Source organism: Lissotriton helveticus, chromosome 5_1, assembly GCF_964261635.1.
Source record: "Lissotriton helveticus chromosome 5_1, aLisHel1.1, whole genome shotgun sequence".
NCBI classification, from domain to species: Eukaryota; Metazoa; Chordata; class Amphibia; order Caudata; family Salamandridae; genus Lissotriton; species Lissotriton helveticus.
This window is the reverse complement of record NC_136065.1, coordinates 340,915,739-340,932,269: the sequence shown is the minus strand read 5'-3', so window position 1 is coordinate 340,932,269 and position 16,531 is coordinate 340,915,739. Positions and strand designations below refer to the sequence as shown.

The window sequence follows — 16,531 nt, the reverse complement described above, 5'->3', positions numbered from 1 at the left end:
TCCTTGCGAATGGTGAGTCCAGGATATTCAAGCTATGATACCGATGTTTCAGCCTCTAACCTAGGTTTCAGTGAGACTGACTCTGAGGCTGCTGGGTTCTGCAGTGGGGTCTAAAGTTCAAGTGGGTGCAGCAATCCACGTATATCTCCAACATGGTCTGGATTGCAGACGGTACTGCAAAATACGTGCTGTAGTGGCTAACGAACCGGGATTGGGTCAATGGTAGACCCCTCCTCCTTCCACAACCAGAGAGGACTGTGGTGACAGATACGTCACTGCTTAGTTGGGGCGGCCACATGGGAAAGGTGGAGATCAGAGGACTCTGCGGAACATGGGCTTCACATCAATCTTCTGGAGCTTTGTTGTATCCGATTGCCATTGAAAGACTGTTTTCCTTCAATCAAGGGAAAGCTAGTGCAGGTGTTCCTGGACAACACCACCGCCATGTAATACTGCAACGAACTGGACGGGGTAGGGTCATTGACCCTTTGTCAAGAGGCGTTACGCACAAGGACATATGCCTAGTGGCTCAATACTTGGTGGTCTCTTTGAATGCCAGAGCGGACCAACTCAGCCATCGATGCCTAGCGGATCACGAATGGCATGTCCATCCAGAGGTGGCGTAAGTCATCCTTGTGGCTTCAGATTGGGCACAGAGAGCTTGGTACCCAGAACTCATGAGCATTGATCCTCCAATCAGGCTGCCTCTTCAGACGGATCTCCTGTCGCAGCAATAGGGCAGGGTGTTGCACCCGAACCTGTGAACGCTCTGCCTTCATGAATGGAAATTAAGCGGGGACGGTTGACAGCTTTTGACCTTCCACTTGAAGTCTGCAACAATATTTTGGCAGCCATGTGTCCCTCCATCAAGACAGTAAACGCCTTCCGTTGGAACACGTTTGTGGCATGGTGTAAAAGAATAACATGGATCCCTTATCTGCACCTCTTTCACTAGTTCTCTTGTTTATTCCTTCTTTGGTCCAGCACGGCTCTGCTTTTGGCACCACCAAAGGATACATCTCTGCCTTTTTGCAGCTGCCAGACCAGCCATCCCTTTTCAAGTTCCCTATTGTAAATAGGCTTTTGAAAGGTCTTCAAAACATATTTCCACCAAAGGCCTTTGTTATGACTCAGTGGAACCTCAACTGGTTCTGACATTCCTAATGTGAGCTCCTTTTGAGCCCAGTCAGACTCCTCACTATCAAGATGGTATTCCTTGTGGCAATAACATCTGCCAGGAGGGTCTGTGAGTTGCAGGCGCTGTCTGCTAACCCTCCATAAGTCTCGCTCAATGCAGACAAGCTGGTCCTTTAGACTTGATCATCCTTCTTGCCGATGGCAGTAACTTCATTCCATGAAGACAAGTCCATAACTCTACCTACTTTTCATGTCCCATCCCATCCTGCTAAAGAGGAGAAACTACACTGCCTGGACTCAAAGATAGCATTGTTGTTCTACTTTAAACGTACCAAAGTATTCCGGAACTATGGTCAACTCTTCGTAGGGTAAGTTGGGCCAAGAAAGGCAAAAAGGTGCAGCAACATACCATCTCACGATGGCTAGTACTCTGCATCAAAAATTTGCCACGCATTTGCCAAGAAGCAATCCCCCAGATGGCTTGTGTGGTCATCGCACCAGAGCCAAAGCTGCAGCCACTGCCTTAGCTCATGGAGTCCCTGTCCTGGACATTCGTCAAGCAGAAACATGGGCGCCTTTGCACTTGTTCACAAAACACTACTGCCTAGACAGTCAGGTCCATCGTGAAGGGCACTTCGCCCATATGTTCCTGCAGGAATTTCTGGTATAATCCATTTCACAGCCCCACTTCGGTGAAAGTCTTGCTTGGGTGTCTAGTCTCAGGTAAGGAATCTGCAGCTAAAAGTCTCTGTCAGATTAACAAGTTACTTACCTTCAGTAACGACTTATCTGGTAGAGACCCTTTCTAGCCACATATTCATACCGATCCTCCATGCTCTATGAACAGATTACAATGATAGAGTTACCCCTCCTAAGGGCCCTAGACATGCAGACCAGTTGTCAGTGTTCTTTGTGACTCTCACTTCTGGCCTGGAAAGTTGCGAAAAGAAACTAACATCAGTGCCCTGAGGCGGCGCCTTCATAGGCATCGCGAATATCACTTCTGACGCAGACAGCAGCTTAGCTTTCTTGATTTGTGTCTGGAAAAGTTGAAGTTGTAGAGAAAGATGTTCATTTAACTAGGGAAGGCTTCGAGAGTGATGAGATCAGGCGGTTTGGGGTTAAATGCTGTGTTGGATCTGGGTGAACAGTAGATATGATGGAAGGTGAAGTTAAAGGTCTGTGTGGCAGGCAGTTCAAGCGGGGTTTGAAAATATGGATAAATGCCTGCTACTGGAGGGCCACAATGTTCAGTGGATGGCTACTCTTCCCCTCCTAGTTGGTTCTGTCACAACTCTAGTTTTCCCAATATTCGGGCAGAATTCTACCTCAAATCTGCAAACTCTGCACCGATTTGCTTGGCTCTTTAAATGTTAGCCTTAGCTGCTTACCATCTTCCCACTATTGTCTTTTAAAGTCTTTTGGCGACCAGAAGACCTTTGACTAGAGCTGCCTATAGGAGCTAGTTCACATCGTTGACATAGCATTGCAATAGCTCATTTGACCCTCTTCTGGCTAACACAGTCCTCATACTCCAATTTGCCATTTCACGGCTGGAGAAAGGCTTAGAATTGCTACAATTGAAGACTATTTAGGAACTAATTCAGCGTACATTGTTTCTTCTGAACAAGGTTCTTTGTTGTGTTTGCAGATAATTGCTACGCTTTTGAAGCAGCTTCAGAATAGATTTCTTCCAAAGCAATTTGCTGTCCTCTTATGGGATTTGAAATTATTGTTTTAATTTCTTATGTGACTTCCTTAATAGCCCTTACATTATCATCTCAAGTATCTTTTCTGGACAGTGACTTTTCTTGTAGCCATACTTTCAACTATGAGTGTGAGTGAGCTTCAAGCTCTGCTTGCTTCCATTCTGTTCATTACGTTCTTCAAGGACAATCTTGTGTACAAATTAAACCATTATTTTTCCCATAGTACCCTCTAGGTTTTGTGATTCCCTTGAAAGTACCCTGACATCTTCCTTTCCTCCTCCTCCTCTTCCTTCTATGGATGTAGACAATGCGTGGCATTTAGCAATTGTGTTACTAGGACTCAGTCTTTATCTGTTAACAACAATCTCTTTTTCTTATAAACATACCCTTAGACTTCATCCATCCTCCTTTTCAGATGCTATGCTACAGGAGTCGTTTAAAAGTAATGAATTAGGACCCTTTCAACATTCTTTCTGATGGAAAAGACAGCTCCTACGGATTCCTTAAAATTGTCCACCTTCCTTACTGACAACGGTATGCTGTACTTATTTCTATATTTATCTTGGCTACATCTTTAGCCTCCGCTTGATGTGGAAATGGACTGAACTGCCATAACTGACACAACAGGCTCTTGTAGTGATCCTTTGCATGGCTTCCTGTGAGGTCTTTAGAGGTTGACCGTGATGTTGGACAGCGCCTCCTGGTGTCAGTGACTCAACAAGATTGAACGTTTTCTGAATGCAGTCTAGCACCTGGGGACGAGGTTCAAAATTAAGAAACTTCCAAGAGCCATCATATCCATCAAAAATCACATTTCAAAGGTAAACAATCCGTTCTTCAAAGTACATGTATATTTGAATTCCTTGGGTTGAAGTTTGTTCTTCTACTTGCAGGCCGGGTCAAGTCCTATAATGTTGTGTTTTGTTCTAGATTAATTTCGGGGCCTTCCAGTGCAATGTGTTTTGGTGTTATAGGAGGTTTTGTAGGTGATCTGAACATTGATCGTTTTCTGTTAAAGTTTGACTCTTCAAAAAACATTAAAAAAGGCAACTTGTAAACCTTACTCGATTTTATTACACAGAGCAAAGACAAGAAGGAGAAATCCTCTGCGAAGAAAGGTTCGAAGAAATCTCCAAAAGTAAAAGTTCCTGAACCCCCTGTCCAAGCACCAGCACCACCACCAGTTCCCTTTCATGCTCCCACTCCAGAGGAAATAAAAACAGAGTGAGTGAATTGCATTGGTTTTGCTGAAGCATTATCACATGTCTTGCTGATGTATCCCCAGAGACATGTATCTCTTTCAATGTTGGTGAGACATGGATCAAAGATACTGTTTTTAGTGCGATTTAAGGCCTATATCTTCTGTTTCTTTTGTTGGATTAGTTCACTTTGAAGACCAAAGAGGCAATCAACCCTCCCCAAAAAGCAGCGAATTGGGAAACTACAATCATTATGCTCATGGTAGTGCATCAATATAAGTCCTTGATGAGAGAGACCTGTTGATAGATTTGGTGGGTAATAGTCTCGACTGGGCTCCCGATTTGATACAATATATATTACTAGGCTTTATATGAGGGTATTTTCTTATCAGGGAACAGAAAGAAAGCAAAGTTTTAGTCGAGGCAGGGATCTGGAATGTAATGGGCAGCAACATTTACAGAATGAGATAAGTCATATGGGAATGATGTGTACTTTGCAGCAGCATAAAATATCTGCTATAATAGGACCCAAACGTGCAGACCACCAAGTAGGGGACCAAGTATTACTTGGCACTCAAACTAATATTTGGTCTCTAACATGGTGGCCTGCACGTCCTTTTCCTCATCCAACACCTAAAGTCTAAAATCTAGGAGTCTGGCTAGATCAAATATTGACATTTGAAGATCAAGTAAACTCCCTTCTAGTCCTCCTGGCATGCCTCACAAGCTTGAAATTATGCAGGGTTATTATCTTTCCAAGCTCTAGCCAATCATCAATCTAGCTATTACACTTGAGAGGCTTTAGGTAGCATGAGTATTGATGCTGTTACAGCAGTAACAATATATCACAACTAAATAGCTCTTCGGATGAGGCTTAACAACATGTGGTATGAAGTTCCATAAAATATTGCACAATGGTTACTGTGTTACACAATACTCTGATGAATGTAAGGAAGATCATGAAACATTCTAGGGTCTGTGGGAAATTTGAGAATTTGAAGCAGGTAACTGTAAGGACAATGCACAGAGAGAGGCAGGAAAAAACAAACGGACTCCAGGAAGCCAGAAGGAAATAAACATGGAAACCTATCAAGAGGTAGGACAAAACAAAAGTGCAAAAATTGAAAGGTCTAGGTGAGAACTGATATCAGCAACTGGAAACCAATGCAACCACTAAAATTGTTGTCCAGCATGTAGCTACAAATTGTGTTACATGTTTGTGCTATGACTGCCTAGAAGTTCTACGTGGTCAGTAATTGTTCCAGACAATCTTTTCTAGAAACATAACCTTCCATTTTAAGATGTACTGAAACCTATTCTTTCCGTAAGGAATCTTGGTACACAGGAACATTGAGGGAAACAGAGTAAGGTCTTCACTGTCACAACATCACTGAAGATGATACAGCTTCATCCCTCTCCTCTCTGCTGTTGGAGCCTGTGGGCACCTTTCAGTACAGACAGTTAATTTCCCTGAGTCCAATAGCAAATAACATCATCCACCAGAAATTCTGGTCGTGACCAGTTGGCTGGCTTTGAGGTACAGGCTCCCATTCATTTTGTTTCACCTTAGAGTGTGTCAGGGGATACTGGCCACTTGAGCAGTAACTGCCCTCCTACAGATAACCTAGTGTCTACTTAACTAGTGATGACTATCTGCATCTGTACTTAACTAGTGGCATAAAGTTAATGTGCCTGAATGTCAGACACCTGTAACCAGACTCTTAGCACCACTAGAGCGGTGACCTCTCTGAGGAAGGGCGGCACATATGTTCCTTTGAGGAATGGGTAGACCAGAAACATTTGATTTCATAGCTACTGCTTGAAGTTAAAACCCTATAATACAAATATTGGTACTGTTGTTCTAGCTTTGAAGAGTTACTTTGCCTGTAGATTCCAGTATTAACTATGCTTAAGTTGCTTACTGTCTGTGTGCTATAATACTTGTTGGGGTCAGAACTCTGGCCCAAAGGGTACTAGAGACTTTTGGATTTCTTAGTATTAAGTGTCGCATATTCCTTTTGTGTATGTTAAAGAACTTTCAAAATACACAAGATGATGGACGGAATGTTGCACAATGGCAAAACATTCACCCCCAGTCACAGATCTGGGTTTAATCCATCGTTCTTTTGCTCACCAAGCCACCCCAGTTCAGACATGGCCATATGCAAATTAGTCTGGACCCTGTGCCTCATGGGAACAGTCCAGCCCAAACTGCCAAGACATGTCTTCCCTGGACCGGAATCAAGCATCCTAGGACCGGTTTCAGGCTATCAGCCTTCATCAGCCAGGATAGCTTGACTCCAGTGGCGTAGTGACCATGGGACCCATGTCTGTGCATACCCTTCCCACATAGGGTGAACAGCAAAACAGTTAAAGAACTTTTCCTTCTTAAAGTAAAGCAATAACTAGACGTTGATCTTATTAGCTAGTATTTCTGTAGTTTATGTGTCTAACCGACCTTTCCTTCTTGAGTAAGCCTTGAGCTGTTCTGCATAGACCGGGGTCCCGAAATTCCAGTAATGACTCAGTGGGGGTCTCTGGATTCTATTAATGGTTCAGTGAGCGTCCCGGATTTCCAGCAATGATAAAGATGTGGTCCACAGGAGTCAAAAGGTTAAGAACCCCCGCTAGTCTAAAGAAAGGAGGGGCAGGACTGTTTCTTGTTCTTACAATAATGATTGATTTTTTGAATATTTTTCTTTTGATGGCTAATTCTATCTTCTGTCTAGCTCTGATGAATATGTGGCAGCTCAAGCCTCCCTCTTAAGAAGTTTCAGTGGAAAGTTTGAAAGGTTCATCGTACCTTGCTTTGTTGCCAGCGGTAGGGACACTGGAGATCAGAAAAGTACTGGAAATCTCACCTACAGGTACATTAAATGCTGGAGCTGATCATATGTCTGCATATTCTCATTTGTAAAGAACACATACACTTTGATTGTAAAAGCCATATGGGGAGAGCAGATGACCAGAAAAAACTTATTCTATTACCCTCATGGTATCGCCAACATTGGAGATTCAGAAATTTGATTTCAGAATATATTAGGATCTAAGCACTGAAGTTGTAAAAGTGGAATTGATGATCCAATACCATCCTTATAAAAGAAATGGCATATGCTGAGTGGTTGTTTTCAGATGAAAAGACCTTCCCTTTGAAATATTTCTGATATAGGAACTGATTTACTATCCTCATGCCGACTCTGATGTCCAACCCCAAACCAGCTTTAACTCTACCCCAGTCGAGGTCTCGCTCTGATTCTACTGCAGCTCAACTGATTACCATACCACCTGAGTCTGATTCCATGCTCTCGCTACCTGAGGGGCATCCTCAGAGGCTTGATTGTCCTTTTTGCTCCAACTCTGACCAGAGCTTGCCACCACTCAGGGAGGATGATGGTAGGGATGGGGATGATTTGTCCAACCCATTATGATGATCGACAGTTTTTACATGGCCAATTGGCAGCATAGGTCCTGGACCTACAAGTGACTTTTGTTGAAATCAAGACAAATATTCTTACAGATATTTCACAACCTGGGTAAGATTCATCTGAGATCTTGCTTCCGTTCAGTGAAACCTTAATGGGCATTTTATCTAAGCCCACCAGTGAATAGGCAAGTGGCCAGACGCCACTGAGCAGCACCTGGAAAATTCTTGTGATTAAGACCTCCACCAGCAGGGTGAACCACAGATCATGCCCTATCACCCTTGCCCCCCTAAACACATTGGGAGTGGAACAAGATTGAGGCATTCGTAAAAAAAAAATACTTCCTTCAGCTAGCCTAGCATTGTGGTCAGTCACTGCAGATTGTTTATGGTGCCAGTATTCGCACAGCCTCTGGGACATGGCCGGTGAGATCCTTCTGGTGTCCTGAAAGAACTTAGGGCCTCCATGGCTGAAATCATTTAAGATGGTTAGAACATGGCTAAATACATGATTAGTGCTGAACTTGATACTAGTGATCATCTGGGATGTGCCGCAGGCACCAATTTGGTACCCTGTTGCCATACATGGATGTGTTCCTCAGGCTTTTCAGGAGACATTCAGGCCTTGTTTATGCCCATAGATGGCTCATGCATATTTGGGGAGAAATCTGATTCTATTTTGTAATGTTTCAAGGAAAGTAGGGCCATGGTGCTTATATGCAGCTCTACTTACATGGTGGTACAGTCAACAGGGAGCTGCATGGCACGACCTAGTGGGTGCGAGAGCACTGCTAAGTAAATGTCCAGATTCAGTTAGCAACTGAGGCATGTTCTAAAGGTAAAATCATGAGGCCAGTACATTGGGCGGGAATGTACCAATGACTACATTTGGAATATTAATTCTATCACTGTGGGGGAGGGTTCAAGGTAGGTCCAAAGACTGCAAGCCTCCACATATTCTTTTTTCATCACTCACATCACACCTTCTCTTCATGGTAAAGATCAGTTGATTTATAGCTCTAATTCTGTGCAGAAGTGGTAAGTAAAATACAACTGTACTTGTTTTGCTTTTTATTTTTAACAGCCCTTATAACACCTTGTACCTGGAGTTGCAGTGTCCTGTCATGGCCCCTGCGCTTGTCGTTACTTCTGACAATGGAAAACACAACATCAACTTTGGAGAAGTTGCAACAGGTACTTAATGCTTAGAAAACCTCTTGAGATGTTTTGATTCCTAAAACAAGGAGTATTTTACCGTGCCAAATTTCATTGATTTTTCTCGTCATTGTCCCCTTATCATTGGTAACACTCTGTGTACCTTTCGCATGGATTACTTCTATTGTGCTCCTTAACCTAGGTACTCTTGTGGTGTCCTCAATCATGGATGACTGCCAAGGGTGCCCCTTGCCCGTGGGTGTTCGCTATAGGCCTTTGACAAATGGTGACTGCTCTGTTGTTCCCATATCATAGACAAATACCATGATGTCTCATGATCATGAGGCCTTACCATGTTGTCCCTTGACTGTTGCTTACTGCCTGTGACGACATCCGTTTTTCATGTATGACGGGGGGTCCCTTACAGTTGGTCATCTATCATGGGGTCCCCCTTCCCTGGTGTCCCTTGCCCCTGGATGACCGTCAAAAGGCTATTCTGCACGACTGGCTTCTCCATTGAGGGTAGGCATGTTGTATATTCTCCATGGATCTCTGCCACAGTGCCACTGAACCACAGACAGTTGTTGTGGGTCTTTTCTTCACAAAAAAGGCTACCTCAATGTCCTTTATGCTGGTTAAATACTATGTTCACTCTTTTCTTACGGTAGCTGTCAAAGAATCCCTCAACCCATGAATTTTTGCCATAGTGCCCCTTTACAATAAACCTTTAGATACCAGTTGCTTTCCCCAGTCCTGATGATGATCACGAATAATTCAGATCACAGCCATGATATTCTTTCTCATGGATGTCTGTAATGGTGCCCCTGGACCGTGGGCTAGGGCAAAGTTGGTTCTTCACTGTGGGTGGCTGCCACAGTGTCCCTTGACCACAGGTGATTGCTGTGGTGTCTATTTCATGTGTTACTGCCATGTTTTTTAGATCCATTCAATGTGGATGGTTCCATGGTGTTCGATGACCATGAGTGATTTCCAGGGTATCCTTTGCTATGATGTTGCTTGACCAAGCATGATGGCCTTGTAGTTCTGCGGTCATGGTAACTACATTTGTGTCTCTTGATCATGGAAAGCTGCAGTGGTATACCTTATCTGTAGATGACGGTCATGGTGTCACCTAACCATGATCATTTGCTGTGATGTTCCTTGACTGTTATGAGTGGTTAGGAAGTGAAAATGACGCATGAAGCCACATAAGGTAAGTTGAACTGTATTGGGTAATTTTTGCTTAATTAGACAAACCAACATATATATATTTTTTTTTAAACTTTATTTAGCAGTTTTTGAAAATGCAAAGCAGAGCACAGAGTTCAAGTGTATTACATATAAAGGTACAGTTAGACATATTCATTTCATCAAAATCATCAAGGTACAATAGGGCGGCGCAGCAGTAATCACAGCACAGTTGTTGTTTCCTAGTACCCCATCAATGAACACGTTATGTCTACCCTCAGATGAGACCCCCTCCGATCTTTCATTAGTCCATACAGGCCTAGATATATCTATAGTTCCACTTGTCATGATATACAAGGCATATACAGTCCTCTGATGAATACTACGTCTCTTTCAACCCACTCCTGTCGGCTCCATGCCTTGCTCTTGTTGCGTAGGAGGGGCTTGCTGCTGTGATGCAAGAAACTTTCGGGATGGCTCCCAGAAATCTTTGGGTCCGTTTTTGAAAATGCAAAGCAGAGCACAGAGTTCAAGTGTATTACATATAAAGGTACAGTTAGGTCTATTCATTTCAGCAAAATCATCAAGGTACACCATATTTAAGGTGTCTGCTCTTGCTGGAGGTAATATACACATGAGATCTTCTGAAAGTGTGCCTATGACTTTTTATTCTTCTGCATATAAAACGGTGCAGCTGCCACAAATTAATTTTAGTGGCTCTTCTGAGCATTAATTCTCTATTAGTCTGGGTGCTTTTCTAGCAATAAATTATCTACGACCACAGCCTGTATTTTTGCCTGTACTGTGACTTGGCTAGCATGTGTAGCCTATTTAATTTCCGATTATTTTTCTAGTTTTAGTCTCTCCCTCACATTTTGTAGAGCTCCTCATAATAGTGTCCTTCCTCCTGTGATATTCCCACCTTTTTAGGTCTGGTGCTAGCCAACTCCATTTTATTTTACAAAACGTATATTTTTTATGTAGTTTTTCATAGGGGCAATCAGCCAGCCTTCATCCATTGGTTTATTATTGTCATTCATATTTGATTCTGCCCACTTTAGCATACAGCATGGGTTAGTGAATTAACTCACTTCATCCATTGGGTAACTTCACTGTGAGTGACAGCATGCTTCCCTTTCACTAGGAGCACAACCACACACAAAGCAGTTTGCTTGAGTGCTAGGTACTAATAGGGCAATGTGTGATTTTTCAGACCAATTTTGTTTTGCTTTTATCCATTGTACTTTTTAGGGCTTGCCCCTCTTGATGCACTGCGCAGCAGTGCTCGCGCAGGCGAGCCGTTTTGTAGGGGGTCTAGAAACAGACCCTGGAATCGCACACGCTCGTGCGTGTGCGATTCCTTTTGGGTTCCGCTATTGGACTTTGCGTGCGTGTGTTTTTGTAACAGAGCACGCAATAGGCCAAAGGCGGGCGCATTGCTCCGCTCACGGCCTATTGGTGTCTGTTACCAAACCCCATATGTCTTCAATTATCGTGCCCAGACACGTGCGCGATAATTGAAGACATATGGCTCGCAGTGGCGCGCGCACCACTCGCTGCTGTGTTGTTGTTTTTTTACAATAGTGATCGCTTTCACGATCACTTTCAGTGCCGCTTGTTCCATTTTCAATTGGTCACCGCAATGCCTTGTCGAGAAAATGTAATTGTCCTATACCTCACGCACCCTCTGACACTACTCAGCACCCCGAGGAGCTCCAGTGTTACCAGATTATGGCTCACAATGAATGACAATATCCAAAAGCAGTGGACCCAACATGCTGCTCGTGACACCCAACATTGTTGCTTACCAGATGCATAGTCCCGGCGTGGACTGTTTTGTCAGCACTGTTAATCACTTACGTTCATCTTTTAAGGGAGTATGAGAAGTATTTTCCGAACTGTGGCCCCCAACCTGACACTTGCTGCACAAGGAAATAACCCGGAAAAAAAGGCATGTCAGAATTTTCTGCGGTAAACTCTCAGCGTCTGGCGCCATCTGCTGGAATTAGCCGTGTAAAATGCCCCACCGAGTGAAGGCTGAGCACTCCGGCAGCTTAGTCCTCTCCGTCCTCGCTGATGCCGTACACAGCCGCCCCTTTGGACCGAGGAAAGTTGATGGGTGAGGAGGATGGGGACATCTTGTTGGTAAATGGTCAGCGGAAGGGTGGGCGAGGGGTAGCGCTCCCGCACAGGGCTGCTGCTTGGACTCTGTTTGGGGCTGAATGCTTGGAGCATACGGCCTTTTCCCTCCTTAAGCATTAGTTTCAGGGCCCCTTCGGGTCCAAACATCTCCAAGAAGTTACCGATGAATTCCCGCGACTTCTCCTCCCACTTTTGAATGAGGTCGATGCTTTTCTCCTCCACCTTCTGGATGAACTCCTTGGACTTCTCCTCCACGTCCTTCACCTTTTTCTTCACCTTATCCACCCTCTCTTGTTGTAAAATTGTGTGCATGCCTTTTCTCATCGTTTCTCGCGAGTTAAGTTTTTGATGTGCACAATCGCGAGCTGGTGAGTTTTGCCAGGTGCAGCAAGTTTTTGTTTGGATTGGGAGTCATTTGTCCGTTGCTTGTTTCACGTGTTGCTGTTCATCCCAGATGGGCTGAGCAATCGTGGCCTCTGACTTCGGTCATCAGGAGGAACTTTAAACAATTACAAAATATATATGTTATTTCCAATAAAACGTTTGTGTGAGATTTTTCAATTGGCGGGTGTTGGTAGTTTGTACGGCAAGCACACCAGTTAAACATTCAATATTGATTCACTACTCTATGCTCTGTTTATATGACTTAAACCTCGAAATCTAGGAGTACGTGAAGAACAAGTCTGATATATTCACAGAAAAGATATCTGCGAGTCGGGCCTCTATATCTTTTTATACTGCAAGATATTTGGCTGAGCAATCACCGGAAGGATGAGATCTCGAATGTGCCCTGCCAAGATCTGAATCTGCGACGTTTGGATCCCACACATCTCTGTAGCAGACGCTCAGCACTCAGCTATTTTATCAGCTAAAAAAACACCACAGTAGCTGAAATACGGGCAGCAGGAAGCAAGTCCTGGCGTTTTGTGTCAGTGCAGATTACAGGCACCTGCTTTGCATAGCAAATCTTGTTTTGATATTTTTCTTTTGCAAGTTGATTTCCGAAACACCTATCACGCATGCGCTATTAAAAGTATGAAAAGATAACATTTTCAGGGGTGGGTGGGAGGTTGTTGATAGGCAAATTTGGTGCGCACTCTCTCTGATCTGTCGCTTTGTTCGTGTATCCGGCCTGGATGTGTCAGCAGGTTGGCAAACTCTACTAACGCATGAAGCCTGCTATTCCTAGGGCAGTGTTTTCAAACACCCCGAGCCTTGTCTTGGGGCAGTTTCATCCTGTGCCAGGTGTGCACGTTCAAAAGGTAAGCAGGGCCACACAGCCAACCACACACACACAACCACCCACACACAACCACACACACAACCACACATACAACCACAAGCACACACAACCACACACACACACACACAACCACAATACACGCAACCACACACACACACACACAACCACACCCAGAACCACACACACAAAACCACACAACCACACACACACCCACACACACAACCCCACACAACCACATACACAACCACACATATAACCACACACACACAATCACACACACACACACACAACCACACCGACAGTGCACACTTTCACCAGGCACAGACACCATCAGTCATCAGTGCACGCTGTCACCAGGCACAAACACCACCAGCCGTCAGTGCACGCTTTCACCGGGCACAAACACCACCAGCCATCAGTGCACACTTCTACCAGGCACACACCACCAGGCGTCAGTGCACGCTTTCACCAGGCACACACACACACACACCACCAGACGTCAGTGCACGCTTTCACCAGGTACACACACACACCACCAGCCGTCAGTGCACGCTTTCACCAGGCACACACCACCAGCCGTCAGTGCACGCTTTCGCCAGTCACACGCACCACCAGCCGGCAATGAACACTTCCACCAGGCACACACACCACCAGCCATCAGTGCACAATTCCTACACGCACCCACACCACCAGCCATCAGTGCACATATCAATTGTTAACGCATCCACAATTAACTATTGTAGCAATCGCAGTATGGCGCACTTTACTTTTAAACATATTCATCTAAAGCGCAGCATGCCATTGATAGAGCAAGCATCGCATCGCGACTTGCTCGAGTCAAGAACCTCGCCCGTGTGTAATAAATTAATAAATTGTTCGTCTTACTAATCTTTTATTTCCATACTCGAACAAGGTAGAGGAAGCTTGCATACGTGTATTTCTAATACAACTAATCCATGTCTTTAAAAACATGGCCGCCGCTTGAAAAGTGCTTCTGCGCATGCGTCAGTCACACTCACGTGACCTGACGTAGTTATGAATTTTGGAGGGAAAGGGTGCGCATGCGTAATACACAGCTTTCGTGAATAACGTGGTAATGCTCTTGTGAACGTGTATATGTTGCTAACATTTAAACTGCATAGTATATTTTTGTAGTGATAAGTTTAAAATACAAGACCAATGATGTGTTTACATACATTTATTTCTATGTATTAATTTGTTCTCGCTTACTTTTCATGTACTGCGGGAAATGGGGGTCCGAACCGGTTGGGAGCCATATTGAGGGTCTCTTCTGCGCAGACTCGTGGTGCACTGAAAGGTGGCAACAATGGACAGTGGAACTCAGCCAGCTGGCAGCCACCGTCAAGATGCTCATGGGAAAGCCACCTCTGCCCTACGAGAACGGAGAAAGTTGCTCCTTATATGATACATTGTGTGTTGCGCTACTATTTGCCGTGCAGTTTCTCATGGGAACCCCAATCTTGCTAGGCGGTACCCAGAGATGTAAATTAGGCCTCCAAATAGTCTATTCTGATTGGTGTGTTACCCAAATCCTACCTTAGGACCAATCCAAATTGAGGGATTCTGACACTTTGCAACATTGGGGGGTGGTACACCGTCCCAAAACAGTATATCTACCCTGGGTTCACCTAGGGAAATTGTCCGACTTGTCTGGTTTAGCTGACCTGTCACTGACCCAACGCACTCAATAGGTGACTGAAGATACAGAGAGCTGCGGAGCACTCTGTCCGAAATTGACCATAGACTAAGGTTTTACTAAACCTTAAAGTGCTGGCGGAGCACTTTGCTGGGAGTTCGCTGACCCAATCGGGGTCTTGATCGATAGCTGCAGAGAGGGTGAAGCGCAGGCGTTGCTTCCGAACTGCGGGTGCTGGTCCTGTCCTGAGGGTCCTGTCCGAGAGGTCCTGTCCTGATTCCTAATCTGAGGGTTTCCTGTCCTATCCTGGGTGTCCATTCTGCACCTGCTGTCCTTTGAGGGGTATCCTTCCTTGAGGGTTTCCTGTCCTTAACTGACCCGTGGCCAGGGTTTGGTTTTCACACCAGTCTAGGTAAATATCACTCTGAATCTTGCACCTTTCTGAATTTCTGTCTTTTGCTTTAATAAAGACATATCTTTGCATATGTTAATTTTCCATGCTTTTCCGCAACCATTGAATCATAAAGTCATTTGCATTTATTTCATAACGTGTTCCTATGATACCCTACCTGTTAGAAATTATATTTTGCATTGCAGTTTGTCATTTCCTGATATGGTCTAGAACCTCCTTACTTAAATTGTCTAAAGAACTTTTGCCTTAAAGCATAGCGTGTCTCTCTTTATAGACTCCCCTATAGTTATATAAATGTTCCGAACTCCTGTCTTAGTCCTCTGAGATAATTCTAAAATACCAGTCCTAATCAAAGCCTATCCCATCTTTAGTGATTCATCTTGAACGTTCTAATGCCTGATCCTTCATTTAAGTGTGCCCTGGTTCCATTAGTCTATAAATGGTTGCTCTGACTTATTTGCTATTCAGCTATGTACTTTCTGTTATTCTGATTATCGATTGCTTAATTACTGTGAATTTGATTATTTCGGAAATTTACTAAATTAGATAAAGACTTTAAAACTTCCAGTTGTCCGTGGTCATTTTACAAAAGGTATTTGAATATTATTTTGTTTGGTTTGTATTTTGCTGCCTTTCCTTTTACAGCTAGCTCCCTGATCCATCGTGGTCATAGGTACCCGTGTCGGTGGATGGTAAGTCGGGTACGCTGAAGAATAACGAAGGGAACTCACAAATACCTGATAGCAGAGCGTGAGGTCATCTGATCAATGTATATGGTGATTTGAAATATATGGGCCCGAAGCCAGAAGTGGCGAAATTATTGGTCGGGTGACCCGCGCGCTCTATCAGTATTTTCTGGTAAGCAGAGGATGGTTAGGGACTAGTTAAAGGTTAGGTAGGACTAGTTAAGCTAAGTCAAGTCGGTAGCTGCTAGTATATTGATGCTGCTATAAGAGCGACCTGATCAATCTCTTGAGAATGCGCTGCTTTTGAAAATTTATGAATTGTTTTAAAATTGTTATTCTTGCTCTTATATTGTTATATGTATTAATCCAAGCGTATGTAAAACGTATCGTTAAGTGTTGTCGGAACTCCCCGGGGAATTGAATAGGCAAGTGGTGAATAGAATCCATTGCCTTGAGGTCGTAGGCTCAAGGAAAGTTAGGTGCAGGTTAGGCAGAACCGGAAGCACTAACTAGGGTTTTTCTGAATACATGTGTGAATAAATGTTAGTAACGAGGTTCATTGGCAAAATTCCAATAGTGGCG

General features: G+C 44.1%; 1 protein-coding gene across 1 annotated transcript in view; it reads left to right on the top strand.

Moving 5' to 3' along the window:
* The window catches only part of CFAP74 (cilia and flagella associated protein 74), a 1,328,338-nt gene that overhangs the window by 943,408 nt on the left and 368,399 nt on the right, over positions 1-16,531 (top strand). The window contains exons 29-31 of the mRNA XM_078642456.1: positions 3,928-4,070; positions 6,775-6,912; positions 8,551-8,660. Coding sequence (XP_078498582.1) covers positions 3,928-4,070; positions 6,775-6,912; positions 8,551-8,660 — 391 coding nt within the window. The remainder of the gene's footprint in view (positions 1-3,927; positions 4,071-6,774; positions 6,913-8,550; positions 8,661-16,531) is intronic.